This window comes from Lynx canadensis, chromosome F2 (genome assembly GCF_007474595.2).
Source record: "Lynx canadensis isolate LIC74 chromosome F2, mLynCan4.pri.v2, whole genome shotgun sequence".
Taxonomy (NCBI): domain Eukaryota; kingdom Metazoa; phylum Chordata; class Mammalia; order Carnivora; family Felidae; genus Lynx; species Lynx canadensis.
Window position 1 is genome coordinate 49068500 of NC_044320.2, and position 25281 is coordinate 49093780.

The 25281-nt window shown below is 39.0% G+C and overlaps 2 protein-coding genes across 8 annotated transcripts in view; one reads left to right on the forward strand and one right to left on the reverse strand.

Annotated features, from left to right (window-relative positions):
• Positions 1–11853, reverse strand: part of CPNE3 (copine 3) — a 49284-nt gene extending 37431 nt beyond the window's left edge. The window contains exon 1 of one of the 4 annotated variants that reach the window (XM_030303950.2): positions 11745–11853. The gene's annotated coding sequence lies outside the window, so the exon portion shown is untranslated. Of the gene's footprint in view, positions 1–10088; positions 10216–11198; positions 11218–11744 lie in introns of those variants that run through there. The other 3 variants (XM_030303953.1, XM_030303952.1, XM_030303951.1) reach the window with 3 other exon arrangements.
• Positions 11854–21592: 9739 nt separating this feature from the next.
• The window catches only part of RMDN1 (regulator of microtubule dynamics 1), a 56024-nt gene continuing 52335 nt past the window's right edge, over positions 21593–25281 (forward strand). For all 4 annotated transcript variants that reach the window (XR_003966251.1, XR_003966250.1, XM_030304003.1 and 1 more), the window contains exon 1: positions 21593–21870. Coding sequence is in view for 2 of the 4 variants with exons in the window: in XM_030304003.1 (XP_030159863.1) it covers positions 21742–21870 (129 nt within the window). In the remaining 2 variants the exon portion in view is untranslated. The remainder of the gene's footprint in view (positions 21871–25281) is intronic.

Genomic DNA, 25281 nt, shown 5'->3' on the forward strand with positions numbered 1-25281 from the left:
GACTTTTCTTCATCTCCTATTCCAACCCTTCATCCTCCTCCCCTCCAAGAAACTGTGAGCATCCCTTCAGGCTCTGTCACCTCCTGATGTCATGTCTACCTTTACTTCTTTTCCCTCTCAAGGCTTCAGGCATCCACTTGGCATACAGTACTCCCCAAACCTACATCCTTCAGCCTTGTCCCTATACACAATTACCTTTTCCCTATTCTACATCTACTGTATTCGGCCCTGAAGACCCTTGACTTGTCCCTTCCTCTTCATTCCCCCATAGGACAGGCTCTGGAATCAGACAGCTGAGTTCTCATCTGGATCCCACCAGTGACTTTATCTGTGATCTCAGACAAGAGCCTTAACCTGCATATAACTTCTCAGTTTCTTCATCTACAAAATGAAAATAATAACTGTCCCTTCCTCATATAGTTGTTGTGGGGACTGAATGAATGAATATATTTAAACAGTGCCTAGTACATAATAAGTGTTCAAAAGTTGCTTTTATTATTATTATTATTATTATTATTATTATCATTAATTTTAGAACTACCTGCCCCCAGATTCTGATCTCCTCCAGTGTATCCCATGTTTTATATTTTTTTACTATTCTATTCTGAGATGATTTCCCTAATTATTCCAACCTACACCAAGTCCCTCATTTGAATTCCTGCTGCACTAATAGTAACAGATAACTACAGTATAGGAACAAGATCAAATTTGAAGGAATGCATACCTGGGTTGAATCCTGCATCTGGTGATAGCTGCATGACCGCATATAAATTACTTAAATGTTTTGAGCCTAGATTTCCTCATTAGTGAAAATGGAGATACCCCAAGGAAACTTACAAATCTGGAATGTGCCAGCCATCTTGCTCTTCATATCTAACCTAGAATCTATGGAATAAATATTACTTATATAATTTTTCCTTTTGCATAAGGTAGTTTAGAGTCTTGTAAATTGTACGTCAGCAGTACCCAGGATAATGCAGTACGCTGTGGACAGACTTAGAATGAACAAGGATTTCTAAAGCTTCTGAAGAACATGTAGTGTAACCAGAAAGCCCTCAAATTTCCAAGGATGGGGACACAGAAAATACAGACCTTATCTGTGTGTGAAGTTAGTCTCACAGCAAAGAGACACAACACAACAGAGGAGCATTATTTTTTTCCCTAACAATGCTCATACAAGAGCTACAAAACCAACATACCAGACACACCTGATTATGTAGTAAATTGTTGACAGTTACATAACTTAATTGCTGTTGGGACACAAATTTCCTCTATTAGCAGCATTCCCCCATGAAAATGACTCTGAATGCAGCCTCATTTTTATCTAGAAACTCATTATGACTGAATGACAAATGGAAGAAACTACATAAACAATCAGGTCTGGAACCTTGTTAATAGCAACATTCATGAAGATGCTCTTTTCATTTCCTTTCTATGTCATTATCCAGCACATGATACACAATTTTAAAAAGAGCAATAAGATATTCTTTTATGATGGAAGAAAATAAAGTAAATGTTTTGTACCCTTTGAGGATGGGAAATAGGAGATTTGGCTGGGATAAGTGACCAGGCAGAAGAATGTGTGTGTACAACTAACGAGTCATTTTTGTATTTTACTACCCAAAAAGTAGGATGATAGAAAAGACAGAAACAGCCCCTAGGAGTGGACAATAGCGTCTCTATTATACAGATTCTTTACCAGAGAATCGTTTGGTTTCTAAAATGCAAATAACCCCCCAAAACACTAAACCTATCAACCATTCTCCTGGTCACCCTAACTTTCCTGAATCAATTATTTATTTTGAAAGAGAGAAAGAGAGTGCAAGTGGGGGAGGGACAGAGAGAGGGGGAGACAGAGAATCCCAAGCAGGTTCCACGCTGTCAGCATGGAGCCTGACATGGGGCTCAGTCCCATGAACCGTGGGATCATGACCTGAGCTGAAACCAAGAGTCAGATGCTTAGCTGACTTAACCACCCAGGCGCTCCTCACTTCTGACATTTTTAAAAAAAATCATTACTGACTATCCAGGGCCTAGTCCAATTAGCTACACCTGGAATTCATGGCTTTGTCTACATCTGCCCCCAGCCTGCCCATCTAAGTTCTTCAAGATCCATTTCAAATGACACTTTCTCCATAAAGCTGTTGCTGATACCCACCTGAAGTACATAACTACCCACTAAAGTAGTTATGTACTGACACTTTTTTCTTTCACTATTGTTACTTGTATGCATGGCTCATCACCCTTTTTATCTACTGTGAGCTGAAGACAGACACCCATGTTTTACTGCTTCCTCTTCATCCTGAAGCAGGATATCTGGCACAGGTTTTTCATGGCAGAAATAGCTGTAGCTTTGGAGTCAGTATGCTTGGTTCAAATTTGCTTCCTCTTGTTAATTTGGGTGTGTCAGCTTTACCAAATTATGTCTGAACCTCAATTCCTTCATCTATAAAGTGGGGATAAAAAATTACCAGACAATTTTGGTTTGTAGGACACTCAGCATTTTGAAATATTCTATGAATGGTAGCAATTATTTTATTGACTACTCAAATATTTTAATTGACTGTCTAAGCATCAATGGCTTATTATTCAATATTAAGACATAAAACACCTTTCTCATCCTTGTTTATAAAGAACTTCTTAAGGGCTCCTAGGTGATTCAGTCAGTTAAGCATCAGACTCTTGATTTTGGCTCAGGTCATGATCTCACAGTTTGTGGGTTTGAGCCCTGCATCGGTCTCTGTGCTGTCAGCATGCTTGGGATTGTCTCCTCCCTCCCACTCAAAATAAATAAATATTTTTTAAAATAAAGCTTAAAAAAATAAAGAATTTCTTAGAAGAATAATAAAAGAATGTCTAGGATTTACACAAAATTAATTTGCCAAGCAATCAGGCTTTATTATAGATAAGTGTTAATTTTCCTAAATCCTCTCAGAAGAGTTTGTTTACCTGAATAACTGCCTAGTTGGTGTATGGGGGAGAGGGGACAGAGCCAGTGGCAGTGATTCATTATTTGTCCTGTAACAATGGGGAGGGAGAAGTCAATGCCCACCCACCAATGTCTTTAGTACACTTCACTCTTTAGCTACCAAAAGAGAAGGCTGGCAACATTACAAAGTTCTCAAAGGTTCCTTCTGGTTCTAATACGATGATTCACTAAATGGTATACATATTGCATCCTGGATGACCTACAATGAAAGCAAGCAGGGTAACCTTGGGGCAGCTGGAATGGGGCCCAGCAACATCAGCAGTACACAGCCCATGCAGTGTTTTTCCAATTGTGTGGCTCAGAACAGTTATAAGTGTCCCTCTCAACCCACACCCCCCAAAAGTGGGAGAAGGGTAATATGGCAATAAGTCTAAGAGCTGCTACACCTCTTGGAGATCCCAGGTCAAATCAACAAGTGTTTACATTAAGAGGTTATCGTGCACCCACTCTCATGTTAAGGACAGCGGGGACTTGATACAGCAAAAGAAGACCTTGGAGCTCATTATAATCATACTGGGGAGATCCATTCATTCAACAATTATTCACTGAATATCTTCTATGTGTTCTAAATGGGGTAAGGGAAGAATGCAATGCAAAAGCAGAATGCCTAGCTATCTATGTATACACAGAAATACACAACATGATAAACCCGCATGGTGCAGACAGGAAGCAGTCAAAGTGCCCTCAGAGCTGGAGAAGAAATCTATAGATTTCTACTTTTACCAAGGCTTAAAACTATATTCTGTTACAAAAGAATGTGTATTCATGTTGCCACTTGCTACTGGATTTTGGATAGAGAGTGGGAGAGGAGAGAGAGTTAATAAGTACATACAGTTGGATAAATTCTGGTTTTTGCTTTCTACAAATTTTTCAAAATGCTTCCAAATAATATATTCTCAATTTTACGAAAAAACCCTGGTAAATTGGACAGGACAAGGATTACTACTATATGGCAAGAGGTCAATACATCCTAACTAGGACTATAATATCTGGATTGCCCCAGAATATGTTAACAATATTCAGCACATTGTTAACTTCCAAACAACACATAGTGTGTATCAGAAAAAAAAATTCCCCAAAAGTTTAAATTACTTGCCCAAGATAAACAAGCTGATAAGTAACAAGGCCAGCATAAGATCCCAGATCTGTCTACTCTCGTGCCAGATGCCCTGGGAGCACTAAAGCCTGCAATTAATCATTACTTAGTATAACAGCAATAGTCTCTAATTAATTTCCCAATAGCTTTTTAGTTAGTATATGAAATGTAAATATTCAGTCTGACACAAATTAATGAGCACAATCTTAAAATTAGAAGATTAATATTTAGCCTACAACTATGATTATCTTTCTTAAACAAAGACAACCAGAATAAACAGTAACGGCCAAATAGTGGAAGAACCGGAATGGTTTGTGTTTACATCACAGCAGGTCCTTTTCCAGACAGCCCATTACGTTGTGAATTACTTAAGGTGAAGAAAGCATTTTCTTCTTGCTAAAGTCTCCACACACACAGATCTACATGGGGGACACAGGATCTCAGTGCTTTCTGAATTAATGCAGCAACATTAATTCTCAGGAATATACCATATTGAATATCAAGTGAAAAACTTACATTAAAGGAACTGTACAGTAAGCTTGCCCTGTATTTATTAAGAAAGTGATGCCCACATTTGTTTTTAAACCCTGCAATGGAACACTAGAAATGGGGATAGAGAATTAGAATTAGGTCAAGCACTAAAGCACATAAACAGAGAAAAGTGCATGTTTTCTTTTCAATGTGAAAAAAGGACCAACAGGAGGGTCACTGGATTGGGAGTTGGAGAAGGCGGAAGTAGTTTTTTGTCAGTCATACCTCTGTGTGCAAGCGCTATAACTTCTCTAGGCTTGGATTTTTCAAGTGTTAATTCTAAGAGTTGAGCCAGTCACTTTCGGTAACTTCTAAAGCCTCTTCTAGTTAATGTTCTATGACTAATTTAATTATAGTGAATACAGAACTTGTTGAGGAAGTCGTATTAAAGGCATAGAAAAATAAAAAAGTAGAAAATAGCAGAAAAATGATCAGAACCAAAAAGGGAAACGGAAGGAAAAGAACAAAATTTTCCAAATTCAACTTCCATCTCCCACTACCAAAAAAGCTGTATCTGTCTAGGATTTACACAGTTAGGTAAATACTTTCCCACCAGTTAGGTACCTTTGCTTGGAACTGTTATTAAATTTCCTGTCCCTGAGTGACTTGAAAAAGTAATGCACATCAACAAAACACAGGGCCCAACCTATTAGGTACATGCAAGATAATAAGGAAGTGAGTTTTACTACCATCCATGGAATCTCACTCCCAGCTCATATCACAGCAGCAAAAGCAATCAGCTTTTGACCACCATTTTTTTTAGTGAATTTCCAGATTCTTGAATTATCCTAAATAAAATCCAGATAGCAATACTATTGCTGATACCTGAAGATGCAGAAGTGCAGAAAGATATAAAATATAAAAGTGTTCACACTTGATCACTCTTACTTTAAACACAGAAAGTATATGCTGTTTTAACCCTGTCCTTATTGCTAAAAAGTGAGCGATTAAGGCCCCTTCCTTGATTTCTCTAGAAAATTCCTAAGATTATATTGATCTGTTTTATGATTCACAGCAGGCTACAGAGTTTACTTCACATGTGTTTCAGGTTATACTGCTTTACCAATCCCTTGGCTACTTTAGATACATTTTGTAAATGTCACTGATTATATTGTCAAGCCTGTCAAATGAACAGTTCATAGTAGGTGCACTGAGTGAGGTGTTAATAAAAGTCAGAAGCAGTTACAACATCTCAATATTGCCTCACTTTATGAAACACGCATCTTGGCAAAGTTAGTTACAAAGTAAATATCTACTAAGTGAATCACCTTTTACCAAAACTTGTATTGATAAAAATCAGAACTACATTCCCTAGCAGAAAATTCCAGGATGCTCAGTTGAAAATGTTAAAATTATAAGGGTTCAGTGAAACCTCTGGCCAGCTGTGAAGCAGGCAGTTTGGATTTTATATAAAGGCACATTGACCTGCTGAGACTGATGCCCCTTGGTGTTCAGAGAGCTTGAAGAACTCCCCACCTAATGGAATCTCCTAGATGTTGGGCTGGCCATCAGAACTTCTCACCTGTCCCTACTATCCAACTATGATGCCCAACTCTAAAAGCAGGCTTTCTAAAACTCGGCTCCCTTCCTACTCTTCTTAGCTGGGCACATACAACATTTAATTGAGCAAGACAGGCATTTCACATTTTGTCACTTATGTGCTCTTTTCTAGTTCATAGTGAACAATGACATGACAATTCTTTCTTTCTTTTTTTTTTTTAAATCCAATCAGCCCATAACTTTTTTTTTTTTTTTTAATGTTCATTATTGAGAGGGGGAGGAGCTAGGGACAGAGAGAGAGAGGGAGACACAAAATCCAAAGCAGGCTCCAGGCTCAGAGCTATCAGCCCACAGCCCCATGTGGGGCTCAAACCCACGAACTGTGAGATCATGACCTTAGCCAAAGTCGGATGCTCAACCAACTGAGCCACCAGGAGCCCCAATGACACAACAATTCTTTCAGTTTAAAGCTGGAACAACTACAACTACTTCCTTCTCAAGATTTAAGTTTGTATGTCGAGCAGGGGCAATTGGCTGGCTCAGTCACTAGAGCATGTGACTTTTTTTTTTTCTTTTTTTTTTTTTCTTTTTTTTTCAACGTTTTTTTATTTATTTTTGGGACAGAGAGAGACAGAGCATGAACGGGGGAGGGGGAGAGAGAGAGAGGGAGACACAGAATCGGAAACAGGCTCCAGGCCTCCGAGCCATCAGCCCAGAGCCTGACGCGGGGCTCGAACTCACGGACCGCGAGATCGTGACCTGGCTGAAGTCGGACGCTTAACCGACTGCGCCGCCCAGGCGCCCCGCATGTGACTCTTGATCTCAGAGCTGTGAGTTCGAGCCCCACGTTGGGTATAGAGATTACTTAAAAATAAAATCTTAAAAAAAAAAAAAAACAAAAACAAAAATGGAGAGAGGTGGTGTCTGGGTGGCTCAGTAGATTAAGCAATTAAGCGTCTGACTTCGGCTCAGGTCATGGGCTCTGTGCTGACAGCTCAGAACCTGGAGCCTGCTTTGGATTCTGTATCTCCCTCTCTCTGCCCCTCTGCCTCTCATGCTCTGCCTCTCTCTCTCTCTCTCTCTCTTTCTCTCTCTCTCTCTCAATGTAAATAAACATTTAAAAAAAAGTAAAAATTTTTATGTTGAGCAAGGATTGTTGAAATGTTTATACATTTCCTGATTACAAGAATATTCGTTTCTGGTTACTTAGCACATACACTGCAGCTTGGTTTTAACTTTCCGGCAAGCCCCTTTCTATTTCCCAACCAAGAACAGTTAAAAACATTATTCACTCACTAAACACATATTTATAGAGCATTTACTGTGTGTCAGGTACTGTTCTAAGGTGTTGGGAGAACAATGAACAAAACAAATACCCTGCATTGATGAGGTTACACTATAGGAAGACAGACAATAAAAAAGATAAGTAAACGGGGAGGGAGCCTGGCTGGATGAATCGGTAGAGCATGGGACTCTTGACCTCAGGGTCACGAGTTCAAGCCCCATGTTGGGCATGGAACCTACTTTAAAAAAAATAAATAAATAAAATAAATAAGTAATCAACCTAATGGAATTATAGAAGCCTGAAATGGTAAATGCCTAAGATGAGGAAACCAGTCTCCTTTGAACAACGTATATCATATCAGAAAAGACTGTGTGTAACATATGTGTGAGTTATAAAGTATAACAATCAAATAAACATCTGTAAAACCACCATTTAACTTAGAATCTTTGAATATCTACATCAAGGGTCAGTAAACTTTTCCAGTAAAGGAACAAAGAATAATATGTTAGTTTTGGCTGGTCAAGGGGTCATTCATGGTCTCTGTTACAACTACTCACTCTGCCCTGGGAAAATGAAAGTGTCCACAAATTAAATGGGCATAGCTGTGTTCCAATAAAACTTTATAAAACAAGCAGTGGGCTGGATCTGGCCCACAGGCTGGAGTTTGCTGACCCTTGATCTAGGTCAAAGAATATGAAGTGCTGGAATCACAGACTCTTAGAACATTGGAATCATAGGCTATTTGACTCAAGGGATCCTACAGTATTAGGCACAGACTATTTGAAACACAAGATTCTAGAATGTCACACTAGAACCTCAGAGTGTTAGAAGTATAGAGCTGCACTTGTTAGATGTTAGAATTTTATAGATGGTCTGGACATTAATGAAGGAATTTGGTTTGACCAGTATGGTAGGCTACTGAGCATTTGAAATGTGGTGCCTCTGAGATCAAGTGAATAAAATACACACTAGATTCCAAAGATTGGTATGAAAAAGATATGTGAGATCTCTCAATAACTTTTTAGATTGATCACATATTAAAATGATGGTTTAAATATATTTGGTTAAATAAAATATATCACTAAAGTAAAAAAAAATAAGTAAAATATATAGTATGCTAGATGGTAGTAAGTGCTAAAGAAAAATTAAGCAGGGAAGGGGAGAAAGAAGCATTTAACAACACAATCAGTAAATACTTTGATTTTCACTTCTTTTTAAAATATCCTGACCCCTAAACAGATGAAAATGTGACCAATAAGTTTCTCTTTACAGTTGCAGATATCTATTTTAACATGTACTATCACCATAGAGTCTAGAGGCATGGTAAACTAAGGCTCAGAAAACTGAAGTAGCCTAATGGCAATGCATATTACAACTATGCTGTGCTTTGGTAATTTTCACAGGAACCAGACAGAATACATTCACTTGGTAAGAGGATATTTCAAAATGATTTGCTAAAATGAATATGTAGTATTTCCTTCTATTTTTCATTGGGAAACTCTATTAATATCTACCCATCTAATTTATATTGGTAAATTTGACCATTACACTGATTTTAATGTTTTTTTAAATATGATTGCAAAAAAAAATGATTGCACACTGATAAGCTGTTACATACTAAAAGAATAAACAGCATCTCCAAAAGAATCTCAATACTCCTCCACGAGCTTCTTCAAATTTAAGCCAGCATAATCAACTTAAATATAGTTATCATAACCTTACCAAATGTATATATAACATCTGGTTTTGATTATCATATCAGAAACTTAAATAACGTAGTTAAATAAAATCTATGATAGCTTTAGGTGTTCATTTAAACCTCCTTCTTAGCCAATCTTTCAACAAATCTTCTACCAAATATCCTCCTTAATTGTTTGTTGGACTTTAACCTGACTAGCAATCCTTATAACATAAGTGAACATGAAGGGAAAACATTGGTGAGAAGGAAGCTAACCTATAGCATAAAGGTAATAGTGGGTACATTAAAGGAATGTCCAAGTTTGGACTCCTCAAACTTGTTGAGTACCACCAATGATAGGTCATTCATCCTTGCTAAAAGATCCACCTCAGAGACTATGCTTTTGATGATCAGTGGTGGTTCATTATAGATCTTTGAAGGTCAAAATGTTACTTAGTCATATTTCATATCCAACACTAACCTTCTCAGTTTTGCTACAGGTTTCTAGCGTAATAAATCACTGACTAAAGCAAATTTTGAAAAAGGAGGAAAAAGAACTCTATAGTAGGAAAAAAAAAAAAACCCAAAACATAGCAATAGTACCAAAAAAGAAGGAGGGCAAGGAAAACTATGTCTAAAGCCATACCAAGCATTGATAGGAGCTAGGATACAGTATGAACAGGTTATCTGAACAGATATGCAAAGGAAATATTCAGGACCTCAGTGATAGCATTGGAAAGGATATATTAAAAAAAAATTTGAAAATGTGTAATACTTAAATTGCCTTAAATTTATGTGGAAATCAAGACCGTTGTCTATAAAGTGTATACAGTTATAGGTGAAAGTAAAAGAGGTGTCCAGTCATTAAGCAAACCTTAAAATACAAAGAATCCTTTGGTTTCTCCCATCCTGAAAACACCTCTCCTGCTCCATTCTTCAGGGGCTAGATCTAAAAGAAGAAATCCTACGAGAGAACTGCACACTTCATTGGAAGGTTTGTGACAAGCACCTTTCAGTTTGAGGAGTGCTAAAATTCAGCTCGCCCTCACATCCAGAGAGTCTCCACATAGTCCAGTCCCCAAAACTTGCCTCTTTGAATTTTTTCAGCCCAGAGTGGGATGCATTTTTCCAAAACATCAGCCAGAAGGAACCGCCTTTGAAGAAAATATCAGATAGGCAAAAAAGTGGGCAAAAAAGATACCACAGATTAATCTATGGGTTTCACGATGATTGCCACCATATATGTCATCTGTTCTCAGTTCTCCTTATCCTTTCTTGCTTCTCTCTACCTATGCTCTAGGCCTACAGTTTTGTTTGGCTCTGGCGGGTAACTGAAGTTTGCTGACCCCAATTAATGACAACAGGAAGATATGTGTAGCTATGTTTACCACTAACTATGTGCCAGGCACTTTGTTAAGTGTATTACAAATATGATCTTATTTAATCCACATAAAAACCCTACGACAGGATGTATTTTCTATCTTACAAATGCAGAAACAGGACTTAAAAGGTTAAGTAATCTGCCCAAGGTCAGAGAGCTAACACAAAACACAGATTTGAAACCTAGGTATTTGTCTTATCCCAAGAAGTAATGTTCTTTACATTAAGCCATAAACCTGTGCTCTGAAATCATACACAGACCTGAATTCCAACTCCCATGCCACCATTTAGCATGTAATTTGGCAAATGATTTAATCTGAGTTCCGAGTGTGAAACAGAATGACAATTCCACTTAAGTTTGTGGTTGTGAGCATTAAATCAATAAACATATATAAAAAATTGTCTAGCAAATTGTTTGTTGGACACTGTAACCAAAAATCGCTATATTTTAATCCCGCATTTCTTCTATTTGATTCTCTCTTTGGTTTATAGAGGCAGACACAAAAACACCAAGGGTAAGCAAAAATTGTGGATCATCATCCAAGCGCAACATTAATGGTCGGTATGCTAGGTCTCCCTGAGGATCTGGCACTGCAAAACGAATACAACTGCACTTCCTCCACGCCCCCGGTTATAGTGAGCCCAAAACACAAGACAAGAACGGAGCAGCCAGAGCCGGAACAGGAGCTATTAGGTACCCCTTCTCACAACCTCCTGCTTTACTCGGAAATCAAGTTACCTTTTCCCACCCGACCTAGCAGCTTCTCCTTGAATCCTCAGCGGCCCTGAAGCGTGCCCTTTTCCTCTGGGCATTCGATTCAGAGCGCGGAACCGTGACTCGGTCCCTCTCCCCCACTGGGCGCTGCAGATTTTTCTAAGCGTGTCACCCTCCCCTGGGCCGAAGGCCCGACACTCCCCGCTGCGTGAGGTTGGCGATCCTGGGCACCGCCTACCCAGGTGCGCGACCGCCAGGCCCAGGAGGCTCCTCGCGGCCCAGAGCTGAACCCCGAACACCGGGTTCTCCGGTAGGCGCTGGCCAGCGCCGGGCCTCCCCAGGCCGCGGACTTTGCATGCTAAGGCGCAAGAGTCCCCCGAGCGCCGCGGCCCATCCCCGGCCGCGCTGAGCCCAGGGTGCACTTCCAGCGCTAGGGCCGTGCGGGCCCTGCCGCGCGGAGCCTGCGGGCCCCGTTTCTCCACGCCCAGGCTCTCTTCCTCCCCCAGGGGATCTGTGAATTGCTGGGGCCCCGCTACACCGGCCCCGAAGCGGAGAGAGGCCCGCACTCACATCCCGCTCTCAGTAGTTGAAATCAGGTAGGGGTGGAGACCAGGCAGCCAGAGTCCACAGGGCAGCCGGGGCGCGGGGATTCACAGGAACCTGGGGCCCACTGGGCCGAGGGGCGGGACGGAGCGGGTTGGGGTGGAGCTAAGACGCGGCCCCGCCCACCACGGCCACCTACCGCCCACTACTTGCAGACCAGATCTGCACCCAGTGGGTAGGCTGATGCTTAAAGGCTCTTTTTCTTTCCATTTATAATTCATTAGAGAATCTTGAAAATTTTATTGTAACTAATTTAATTAGAAAACTAAGATTATCAGAAAGTGTATTCTACAGAAAGTGTAAGTATCCTATGTTCTTATTTTTTCCACTGTCTTGCTACTCAGTGGTGTCACTATGCAGTAAGGTGGTTCAGAACTTCATGAGAAGGTTTTATGCCAGTGAGAGCAAGTGAAGAGACACTCTGGAGGATCCATGTGATAAATTCTGACACATTTTCTGCACTGTTTCTTCTTTTTCTTCTTGTGCCCACCTGGGCTCTAATCTGATTCCTGGGTGTTTCTACAAGGATCTCCTGCCTGGAGGATGAATTAAATTAGCCATCTTGATTCCTTTGGGAAAAAAAGGAAAAGCAGGTACATAATACACATATGTCTATGTGGCAAGGCCTTGACAAAGCTGAAACTAAACCTAAGGTGCAAAGGAGGCTAAATGGTACCTACTGTTTGACATTCAAGCTTCCTGGGCCTTTGAGTAGAGGCTGACTTCCTTGAAAGGTCACAGAGATGCTCTTGAGATCAAAGACTCCATGTATTTTTCACATCACAATGACTCCAAACCCGTATCTTTCTATAATAACACTGAATGTAAATGGATTAAATGCGCCAACCAAAAGACATAGGGTATCAGAATGGATAAAAAAACAAGACCCATCTATTTGCTGTCTACAAGAGACTCATTTTAGACCTGAGGACACCTTTAGATTCAGAGTGAGGGGATGGAGAACTATTTATCATGCTACTGGAAGCCAAAAGAAAGCTGGAGTAGCCATACTTATATCAGACAAACTAGACTTTAAATTAAAGGCTGTAACAAGAAATGAAGAAGGACATTATATAATAGTTACAGGGTCTATCCATCAGGAAGAGCTAACAATTATAAATGTCTATGCACCGAATACCGGAGCCCCCAAATATATAAAATAATTACTCATAAACATAAGCAACCTTATTGATAAGAATGTGGTAATTGCTGGGGACTTTAACACCCCACTTACAGAAATGGATAGATCATCTAGACACATGGTCAATAAAGAAACAAGGGCCCTGAATGAGACATTGGATCAGATGGACTTGACAGATATATTTAGAACTCTGCATCCCAAAGCAACAGAATATACTTTCTTCTCGAGTGCACATGGAACATTCTCCAAGATAGATCATATACTGGGTCACAAAACAGCCCTTCATAAGTTTATAAGAATTGAAATTATACCATGCATACTTTCAGACCACAATGCTATGAAGCTTGAAATCAACCACAGGAAAAAGTCTGGAAAACCTCCAAAAGCATGGAGGTTAAAGAACACCCTACTAACGAATGAGTGGGTCAACCAGGCAATTAGAGAAGAAATCAAAAAATATATGGAAACTAACGAAAATGAAAATACAACAATCCAAACGCTTTGGGACGCAGCGAAGGCAGTCCTGAGAGGAAAATACATTGCAATCCAGGCCTATCTCAAGAAACAAGAAAAATCCCAAATACAAAATCTAACAGCACACCTAAAGGAAATAGAAGCAGAACAGCAAAGGCAGCCTAAGCCCAGCAGAAGAAGAGAAATAATAAAGATCAGAGCAGAAATAAACAATATAGAATCTAAAAAAACTGTAGAGCAGATCAACGAAACCAAGAGTTGGTTTTTTGAAAAAATAAACAAAATTGACAAACCTCTAGCCAGGCTTCTCCAAAAGAAAAGGGAGATGACCCAAATAGATAAAATCATGAATGAAAATGGAATTATTACAACCAATCCCTCAGAGATACAAACAATTATCAGGGAATACTATGAAAAATTATATGCCAACAAATTGGACAACCTGGAAGAAATGGACAAATTCCTGAACACCCACACTCTTCCAAAACTCAATCAGGAGGAAATAGAAAGCTTGAACAGACCTATAACCAGCGAAGAAATTGAATCGGTTATCAAAAATCTCCCAACAAATAAGAGTCCAGGACCAGATGGCTTCCCAGGGGAGTTCTACCAGACGTTTAAAGCAGAGATAATACCTATCCTTCTCAAGCTATTCCAAGAAATAGAAAGGGAAGGAAAACTTCCAGACTCATTCTATGAGGCCAGTATTACTTTGATTCCTAAACCAGACAGAGACCCAGTAAAAAAAGAGAACTACAGGCCAATATCCCTGATGAATATGGATGCAAAAATTCTCAATAAGATACTAGCAAATCGAATTCAACAGCATATAAAAAGAATTATTCACCATGATCAAGTGGGATTCACTCCTGGGATGCAGGGCTGGTTCAACATTCGCAAATCAATCAACGTGATACATCACATTAACAAAAAAAAAGAGAAGAACCATATGATCCTGTCCATCGATGCAGAAAAGGCCTTTGACAAAATCCAGCACCCTTTCTTAATAAAAACCCTTGAGAAAGTCGGGATAGAAGGAACATACTTAAAGATCATAAAAGCCATTTATGAAAAGCCCACAGCTAACATCATCCTCAACGGGGAAAAACTGAGAGCTTTTTCCCTGAGATCAGGAACACGACAGGGATGCCCACTCTCACCGCTGTTGTTTAACATAGTGCTGGAAGTTCTAGCATCAGCAATCAGACAACAAAAGGAAATCAAAGGCATCAAAATTGGCAAAGATGAAGTCAAGCTTTCGCTTTTTGCAGATGACATGATATTATACATGGAAAATCCGATAGACTCCACCAAAAGTCTGCTAGAACTGATACATGAATTCAGCAAAGTTGCAGGATACAAAATCAATGTCCAGAAATCAGTTGCATTCTTATACACTAACAATGAAGCAACAGAAAGACAAATAAAGAAACTGATCCCATTCACAATTGCACCACGAAGCATAAAATACCTAGGGATAAATCTAACTAAAGATGTACAAGATCTGTATGCTGAAAAGTATAGAAAGCTTATGAAGGAAATTGAAGAAGATATAAAGAAATGGAAAAACATTCCGTGCTCATGGGTTGGAAGAATAAATATTGTCAAAATGTCAATACTACCCAAAGCTATCTACACATTCAATGCAATCCCAATCAAAATTGCACCAGCATTCTTCTCGAAACTAGAAAGACTCCATGTATTTTTCAAATCATTATGCTATTGACCTAAACTGTTATATATTATAGGACATTGTTTAGAGGTTGGTATAACATACACTTAGTGAATGTATTTGTATGTCTAGGTGTAAACATATTGTTTATCAGTGTAAGTAACTTATTCACCAAAAAAACCCAACCTGAGGCATTAAAATGAGTTGCTTGGTGCACCAAAGTCAACTTCAGAAGTATAAAAGAATTAAACTATTTGAGAAAATTCATACCACTATCTGACCAGGAAAATCAGCATGAAAGTAGTGAAATGGAAGCTCCTAACCATTCTTATTTAGAGAGCTTTAAATGTGCACACTACCCTGAGTCATTTTACATCCAAATTTCATTTAATTCTCACAATTCTGTGACGTGTTTAGTACCATTAACCCCATTTCACAAATGAGAAAAATGTGATTGAGTAACTTGACATTGGTAGCTTAGTAATTGGCTCACTTGCCTAAAATCACAGATTCTGAGTAAACTAACTTCAAAATGTCCTGCTTGACCACTACTTGATGCTTCCTACAGGTAAACAAACTACAATGGAAAATATTGCTACATGTGACTACTTGAAATTTAGAACTTCTGCACAAGGAAAACAGGGACAAAATCAATAGGCAAATACATCTGAAAAAATACAACAAATCTGACAGCCAAAGGAAGATTTAGTATCTTAAGTATAAATTGACTTTTAAAAAATAGAAAATTGGCAAAAGTTTCAATATTTTAAATTGTGGAGGACATGGAAAATGATACAAATGAAGAAATATAGACTTTCCTAAGTAAAAACAAAAACAAAAACTACTTTTAATCCAAAAATGCAAACAGAACACTTCTAAAATAATTATATCAGTGCAAGTAAAGATTCATTCATTTATTTATTGAATACCGTCTGAATGCCTACTATGTGCCAAGCATTGTTCTAGACTTGTGATAAAATAGTGACAGACAGAAGCTTCTATCCTGGAGGGATAACAAATAAGTTACTAAAAACAAATGAGAGATAATTTCAGATAGCCATAAGTAGCATGAGGAAAGTAATACAGGTTCATGTGATAGGGAGATAATTGGAGCTTTTTCCCCCAAGACTTTATTTTTAAGTAATATCTACACCCAACATAGGAATCAAATTCACAGCACTGAGATCAAGAGTCACATGCTCTACTGACAGAGCCAGCTAGGTCCCCATAATGGGAGTTGCTTTAGACTGGGGCTCAGGGAAAGTCTCTCTAAGGTAGTGATATTTAATTGAGACCTGAAAAATAAGAAAGAACCAATCGTGCAAAGGTCTGAAATCAGGTAAACGATGGGCAGAGACAGAAAGAGACAGCAAATTACAGGGACAGTAACAAGGCCTTTGTGGTTGGACAGTGGGGAAAAGAAAGAGAAGTACTTAATCTTGTTTTTATTGAAATTGTAAAAACAACGTTTTGTTTTATTTTTGATTCTGATTTTACACTTAAGTGAAGGTCCTCAGACACCACTAATTTAATTGCAAGTTTCAAAATTTCAAAAATACATACTGTGCATACCTAGCCTTCCTTACTTTTGGCTCCATTAAAACAAGGAAAGGGTAGAGACAAGGAAATAGTTTTGTACTTTCAGTACTCAATATGCAATCTCTCATTTAAATACATAGTGCTATAGCTATTTGATGTGTTTATTCATTCTCCCCAACTATAGTCTGAATTCTTTTCTACTTTTGCTCTTACTGTATTGAATGTGTATTTATGTATCAGCAATAACAAGATTCTAGAAACAAAGAACAAATAAGTATGGGACCCAACACCAGATAGATACTATTTAAAGGATGTTAAATGAATATTTATAAAATACTCTCCTACATGTTCTTCTACATCACTGGCTGTTCTCCTTATCTCTTTTGCTTTTTAATCCTCATATTCTAGTTTTTACCCTGGAGTGCCCTAGGGCTAAGTTCTTGAACTTTCCTTTTTTTCTATCTTTACTTGCATCCTTAGTCACCTCATCTAGTATTACAGCTTTGAAATCCATCTATATTCTGAAGGATACCAAACTTCCAAACCCTGAAATTCCATATTCCAATTCCCTACTCTACACTTGGATGTCATATTAGTTATCTACTGCTCTATAACTAACAGTTATACCAAATTCAGTGGCTTAAAACTAAATAGTCATTTATTATCTGTCATAGTTTGTGGTTCAGGAAGTGAGGAGTGACTTAGCTGAGCAGTTCTAGTCCGTTAGCTCTCATGATGCTGCAGTCAGGTATTAGGCAGGGCTGCAGTCATCTTACAGGGATGGAGGATCCACTTCCAAGGTGGCTTACTCACATGAGCAATGATGCTCTTTGTTGATGGGGGACCTTAGTTCCTCTCCATGTGGGCCGCCTAAGAGGGTTGCCTGAGTACCCTAATGGCGTGGCTGCTGGCTTCTCCCAGGGCAAACAATCCAAGAAATCAATGCAGAAACTCAATGACTTTCATGACTTAGCCTCAGGAGTCGCACACCATCACTTTTGCAGTATTCTATTGGTCAGACACACCAGCCTCGATTTAATGTGGGAGGGGATTCCACAAAGGGATAAATCTAGGAGGTAAGGATCATCGAGGACCACACTGGAGGTTGGCCAACACAGATGTCTAATAAGTTTTTCTGATCTTAATGTACAAATAAAACTTACTGATATTCCTCCTCTAAGCTGTCTTTCCACAGTCTTCTCTATCTTGCATAATGGCAAAACATTCTTCCAGTTGTTTGGGCCAAAACACTTGAAGTCATCTTTGACTCTCTCCTCTCATACCCCATTGATATCTGGTCTGGTCTGTCGGCTACTCCTGTCAACTAATTCTACCTTCAAAATATATCCAGATTCTAACCACTCATATCTCTAGTCTAATCCAAGCCGCCACTATTTCTTTCCAGATTATTGTAATACCCTAGTAACTCTTTCCCTACTTGCTCCCTTTAGTCTATTTTCAAAACAGAAGGATCTAATTAAAATGTAAATTAGATTATGATACTTGGTCTCCATCTCCTTTCTGACCTTATCTCTTAATATACACCTCCTTGCTCACTCTATTCTAACCATAGTGAACTTAGTGTTCATGGAAAATGTTACCTGCCTTCCTAGTTCAGGCCTTTGCACTTTCCTTTTTCTCTACATGAAATGCTGTGCCCCCAGATATCTTCATGGATTACTCCTTCTTCCTTGGATCTTTATTCAAATGTCTCCTTCAGTGAGGTCTTCTGTGGCCACCACCCTGCGTAAAACTGCAATGTCTACACAGAAATATGCCCTATGCCCCTTCATGTTTTATCTTCCTCGTTAGCATTTATCATCATCTAGTACATCTTTTACTTATTTTGCTTACTGTATTTCCCTAACTAAAATATATACTCCACTAGGAACTGTTCATTGACATCTAGAAGAGTACAAGGTATATTACAGATATGCAACACATACTTGTTGACTGAGTGAAGAAACTGTGCCAGGTCCTGAAATAGGCAAAAATCAGAGATGTCACTGAGTTTACAGTATAGTGAAGGTACACATTACCAATTCTTATCAACTCTACCTCCAAAATATACTCCAGATTAACAAATAATCACAAATATACATGTGAAATTATAAAATGAGCTTAGAGCCATGAAGGGAATGAAAGTATAGTAGGGGGAATCAAGAAAAGTTTTTCTAAGGAAGGTACATTTGGGCTGAGTGCTGAAAGATGAATAGAGGGTTGCCTGGCTGGCTCAGATGGTAGACTTGTGACTCTTGATCTCAGAGTTGTGAGTTTGAGCTCCATGTTGAGTGTAGAGATTACTTAAAAATAAAATCTTTTTTAAACAAGAAAGATGAATAAAAATCAACTAGGTAAAAAACAATGGAGTGGGGTTGGAGCAAGGGGGAGGGTACCAAAGTAGTGGAATGGGAAGGAATCCTGACAGAGAGAATATCATGTAGGGAGATCTGAGGCTCACTGTAAGAAAGAAAAGATAGTGTGCCTGGAGCCAAGAGAGAAATATTACAGACTTAAGGAAACTAAAGAAACATAATAGTTAAATGCAACACATAAACATTTCCTGATTTGGGGAAAAAATGGTTGCTATCAAAGACAGCATTGAGGCAATAAGCAAAATTTATATATTAAATAATAGTACTCCGTCAATTTCAATTTCCTCAATTTGATAATTGTACTGGGACTAAATAAGAGAATGTCTTTGTTTCTAAGCATGAAGAGTCATGATTATCTGCAATCTACTCTCAAAAGATTTAACAACAGAAAATAATAATAGGAATATAATACGTATATTATATATAATATATGTAAAGAAAGATAAAGCAAATGTGAAAAAATATTAACAATGGCTGAATCTAAGTGAAAAAAGAAATGGGAGTTCCTGCAACATTTCTAAGGATCTAAATTTTTTCAAAAAAATAATTAAAATTTCACGCTGGGAGCACCTGGGTGGCTCAGTAGGTTAAGCGTCAGACTTTGGCTCAGGTCATGATCTCATAGTTCATGGGTTTGAGCCCTGTGTCAGGCTCTGTGCTGACAGCTTGGGGCCTGAAGCCTGCTTGGGATTCTGTGTCTTCCCCTCTCTCTCTGACTCTCCCCACTCATCTCTGTCTCTGTGTCTCTCTCAGAATTGAATAAACATTAAAACATAAAATAAAATAAAATAAAATAAAATAAAATAAAATAAAATAAAATAAAATAAAATTTCACTCCGGCTGGGGTGCCTGGCTAGCTCAGTCAGTAGAGTATATGACACTCAGGGTTGTAAGTCTGAGCCCCACATTGGGTGTAGAGATTATTTTAAAATAAAATCTTTTTTTTTTTAATGTTTATTTTTTTTTGAGAGAGAGAGTGCGAGTGGGGGAGGGGCAGAGAGAGAGAGGAGGACAGAGGATCTGAAGCAGGCTCAGCGCTGACAGCAGAGATCCTGATGCAGGGCTAGAACTCACGAACTGTGAGATCATGACCTGAGCAGAAGTCAGATGCTCAACCAACTGAGCAACCCAGGCACCCCTAAAATAAAATCTTTAAACAAAACTTCACTCTGGCTAAGATACCAGAAACTCAATTTCAGGATTATCATGGCATCCAGTTATATGAATATATTATCCAGGAATACTGAGGTAGCTACCAGTAGAAATATGTAAACATGTTTCCCTCTGGAAAAAAAAAAGACTCGCATTCAAAAAAAGTTAAGAAGAGGCTGTCTATATTTTTTTAATATATACTTTAAAAACAAAGAAAATAAAAATATTACTGATGCAATCCTAAAGAAATGTGACTGATTTAATGGGAAGTGGTGGAGGCAGAAATCATATATATGGAGGATTGGGCTTGGAGTTTAAAAACATGGATTCCAGTCTTCCAACAATACCTACTAGCTATGTATCCTTGATTAATAAATCTCTTTGAGCTATAGTTCACTTGTTAATTTGGCATACCCATTATTTCACAAGGTAGTTGGGAAGACCAAGTTAACTAAGTATGTGTTATTTCAGTGTGTAATACTGTATAGGTACTATATCAATTCAACCTAATTTTATTTATTTTTGTTTTTTTTAAGTTTATTTATTTTGAGAGAGAGGCAGAGAGAGCAAGAGAGAAAAATCCCAAACAGCTTCTGTGCTGTCAGCCCTCGGAGGGCCCCACGGTGGGGGCGCGGGGAGCGGGGGTTGATCTCCCCAACTGTGAGATCATGAGCAGAGCAGAAATCAAGAGTAGGATGCTCAAATGACTGAGCTACCCAGGAGCCCTGTTTGCAACCTAATTTAAAAAAAAAAACAAAACAAAAAAAACCTGTGACTATCTTCCCTTATTGCCCATCAAAAATGTGCATGTAATCCATTTGCAGCTTGTGTTTTCACCCACATCCATTCCCAAACTAGAATTCAAAACCTCTTCATTGCTTCCAAAAGTATTCCATTCTGGTGAGAGGTATCCATCTTACCAAATATTTTGAGGGGAACCCAGGGGTTTTGTACCACACATCCCACAGCAAACAAGGGCATCACCTTTTTGTCAGGAGGCCTCTTCTCACTTGTCTTTTCTACTAAGACCAGCTTGGGCTTCTCATTCTTTGTCTTTTATGGCTTCTCTCTTTCCCCCCAGAACTCCCCCTCCAATCTCTGAATCTCTTCCTTTCCCTTCTTTATGTGGTACAGATTAATTCTCCCAAGCATTTATTTCCAAAAAGGAAATACCACGATTACTAGGATTCTCCCTATCTTTGAAGGCTGCAGAGAATTATAAATAAATATTTCCTTCTTGCTTACTTAAATTCTCGGGTCTGAGAACTTTCAGTTTTGTTCTGGTGATTAATCCTGTGCTGAAGCGTTGACAGACCCTTCCCCCCACCCCGCACCCTCAGGGAAAGGACAGAAAGGAGACAGTACCCAGAAGGGAACAATCTCCCGCCCCCAAGTCCACTCGTGCGCAGGCGCGTAAGGGCCACTAAGTCCCACCCAACCGAGTATTTCCCTCCCCCTAGAAACTGCCGGCCGGAAGTCGTGTGGTGGAAGAGGCGCCGGCCAGGAAGCGGCAAGACACGGTTTTCCCGGGAAGGACTTGGTCTCTTTTAGCTCTGACGCGCTCCGTAGTGACCCAAAAGGGTGAGGGGTCAGGCCAGAGAGTTGTAGGTCATGGCGCTGACCGCGCGACTCTGGCGCTTTCTCCCTTTGGCACACGGTACTGTCCGGAAACCTTGGCTGTTAACGGGTGTTGCTGGCAGCTGGGGACGGTGCTGTACTTGGCGACTCCGCGGCTCTGAGGTACCCCACTGCCCCGACTCCCGCTCCCCTCACTACTTGCTGGGCTGCAGGAGCCCCTTCTTCAGACGGGCGGCCCCGCACCACCTTGGGGAACTGTAGTGAACTGCGGTAGCAACTCAGGGCCAGGTGTTCCCGGAGCTCTCCAGGTGACTCCAGGACCGACAGACCCGTCCTCTCTTTTTCGCAAGCCTACTTTTCTCTCTCAGTCCGGGGTGGGAGGAGGTATGAGACCTCCTTTCCCCTTCTCCCGAGACTCTGTCTTCTACCCGAGTTTCCTGTATGAAAGCAGAGAACTTTAGGGGGAAAAAAACTTGACCGCTGTGAAAATATTTACTTTTGGAGATTCAGTACAGCTCCTGAGGCGCTAAAGTTTCCCAGACTTTGAAAAGTTTGTGGTGTGATTTTAAAAAATTACTATGACTCAGAAGAAGAGATTTTGTACTATTTAAGGTTTAAAGTTTTTTTATTTGAGTCCTTTGTTTTATTTGCATAATATTCAGGAAGGCTGTTGGATTGTCGTCCCAGTTTTGGCTTTTCTATTGTTAAGACTATTCGTTTGTCTCTGACAGGGGACTGGAAGGGCAATAGTGCATACGATACGTATTATTTGAACTAGGTGTTTAATTATTTTGAATTCTAAAATACATCTTTTCAAAAAAGTTTATATATTTATTTGAGAGAGTGAGAGCAGGAGCAGGGGAAGGACAGAGAGAGAACCCCAAACAGGCTCTGCACTTTCAGTGCAGAGCCCAATGTGGGGCTCAATCTCAGAAACCGTGAGATCATGACCCAGCTGAAACCAAGAGCCAGATGCTTAACCGACTGAGCCAGCCAGGTGCCCCTCTATTTTCAATTTTTTTATTAACCTCCATGCTGTTTTCTATAGCGGCTGCGCCAATTTACATTCCCATCAACAGTGCACACAAGTGTTCCCTTTTCTCCACATCCTTACCGACACTTGTTATTTCTGGTCTTCTTTGACAGTACCATTCTAACAGGTGTGAGGTGGTATCTGATTGTGGTTTTGATTTGCATTTCCCAAACGAGTACCTTTTCATGTACCTGTTGGCTATCTGTATGTCTTTGAAAAAATGTCTCTTCTGGTACTCTGCCCAGTTTTTAAAATTGTTTTGGCTGTTGAATTGTGAGACTTTATATATTTTGGATGTTAACCCTTTATCAGATATATGATGTGGGATTTTTTTTATTAGGTTGACTTTACATTTTGCTGATAGTTTCCTGTGCACAAAGTTTTTAATTGAAGTCTCACTTGTTTGTTTTTGCTTTTGTTGCCTTTCTTTTGGTGTCAAGTCTAAAAAGTCATTGCCAAGTCCAGTGTCAAGGAGCTTACCCCCCTATGTTTTCTTCTAGAAGTTTATGGTTTTAGATCTGATGTTCAAGTTTTTAGTGCATTTGAGTTAATTTTTGTGTATGCTATAATAGGGTGGGCCAGTTTTATTCTTTTTCTTGTGGTTGTCCAGTTTTCTGAACACCACTTATTCAAGAAACTGCTCTTCCTCGTTGTATATTCTTGACTCCTATATTTTAAATCTGTTGGCCTGCATATGCATAGGTTTATTTCTGAACTATTTTGTTCCATTTATCTATGTGTCTATAAATGTGTGAATACTATACTGCTTTGATTACTGTAGCTTTGTAATATATTTTTAAATCAGGAAGCACAATGCCTCCTGCTTTGTTCTGCGTTCTCAAGGTTGCTCTGGCTATTTGGGGTCTTTTGTGGTTCCATACAGATTTTAGGATTGATTGTTCTGTTTCTGTGAAAATTGCGATTGGAATTTGAAAATGCCATTGAATCTGCAGATTGCTTCATGTAGTATGTATAGTTTTACAATACTCCAACCCATCAGCACAGAATATCTTTCCATTTATTTGTGTCTTCATCAGTGTCTTATAGTTTTTAGTGTACAGGCTTTTACTTCCTTGGTTAAATTTATTCCTAGGTATTTTATTCTTTTTGATATAACTATAAATAGGATTGTTTTCTTAATTTCTTTTTCTGAAGAAAGTAAATTCTTTTACTGAATTTGTTTATTATTTCCAACAGTTTTTTTTTGATGAGGTCTTTGGAGTTTTCTGTATCTAATACCATGTTATTGCAAATTTACTTCTTTCCTTCCTTTTTCTTTTCTTTTCTCCCCACCCCCCATTGCTCTAGCTAGGGTTTATAGTACTGTGTTGAATAAAAGTGGTGAGAATGGGCATTCTTATCTTGATTCTCATTTTAGAGAAAAAAACTTGTCTTTTCACCATTGATTATGATATTATCTGTGGACTTGTCATTTATTGCCTTTATTATGTTGAGATATGTTCCCTCTGTACCCACATTATTAAGAATTTTATTGTGAATAAATGTTGAATTTTTGTCAGATGCTTTTTGTGTATCTGTTGAATTAATCATGGATTTGGGGCCTTCATTTTGTTGTGTCACCCTGATTGATTTGCAGATGTTGAATCATCTTGCATCCCTAGATTAAAACCCACTTAATTATGATGTATTATCTTTTCAATGAATTTTTAAAATATATTTATTTATTTGGAGAAAGAGTGAGAGAGCACACATCATGCATGCACGCATGCAGGGGTGGGGCAGAAAGAGAGGGAGAGAGAGAATCCCAAGCAGGCTCTGTGCTGTTAGATCATGAGATTTAGATCACAAGATCATGGCCTGAGCAAAATCAAGAGTTGGACGCTTAACCAACTGAGCTACCTAGGTGCCCCTCAATGGATTTTTTTTTTAAATTTAATACTTAACATACAATGTTATATTCATTTCAGGTGTACAGTATAGTGATTCAGCAATTCCATAAATTATTCAGTCCTCATAGAGATTAAGTGTACTCTTAATCCCCTTCACCTGTTTGACCCATCCCTCCACCTACCTCCCTTCTGGTAACTATCTGTTTGTTCTCTATAGTTAAGTGTCTGTTTTATTTTGTTTTGTTTTCTCTCCTCTCTCTTTGGTTCATTTGTACTGTTGCTTAAATTCCACATATGTGTGAAATCATAGGTATTTGTGTTCTTTGACTTATTTTGCTTACCATTATAGTCTCTAGATCCATCCATGTTGTAAATTGCAAGATTTCATTTTTTTTATGCCTGAATAATATTCCGTTGCATCTACACCACATCTTTATCCATTCATCTAGCAATGGGCACTTAGGCTGCTTCCTTAGTTTGGCTCTTGTAAATAATGCTGCAGTAAGCATAGATGTACATTTATCCTTTTGAATTAGTGCTTTCATATTCTTTAGGTAAATACCCAGTAGTGCAATTGTGGGATCATAGGATAATTCTATTTAAAAATTTTTTTTTGAGGAACCACAGCTCCTGGGTGGCTCAGTTGGTTAAGCATACAACTCCTGATCTCAGCTCAGGTCTTGATCTCAG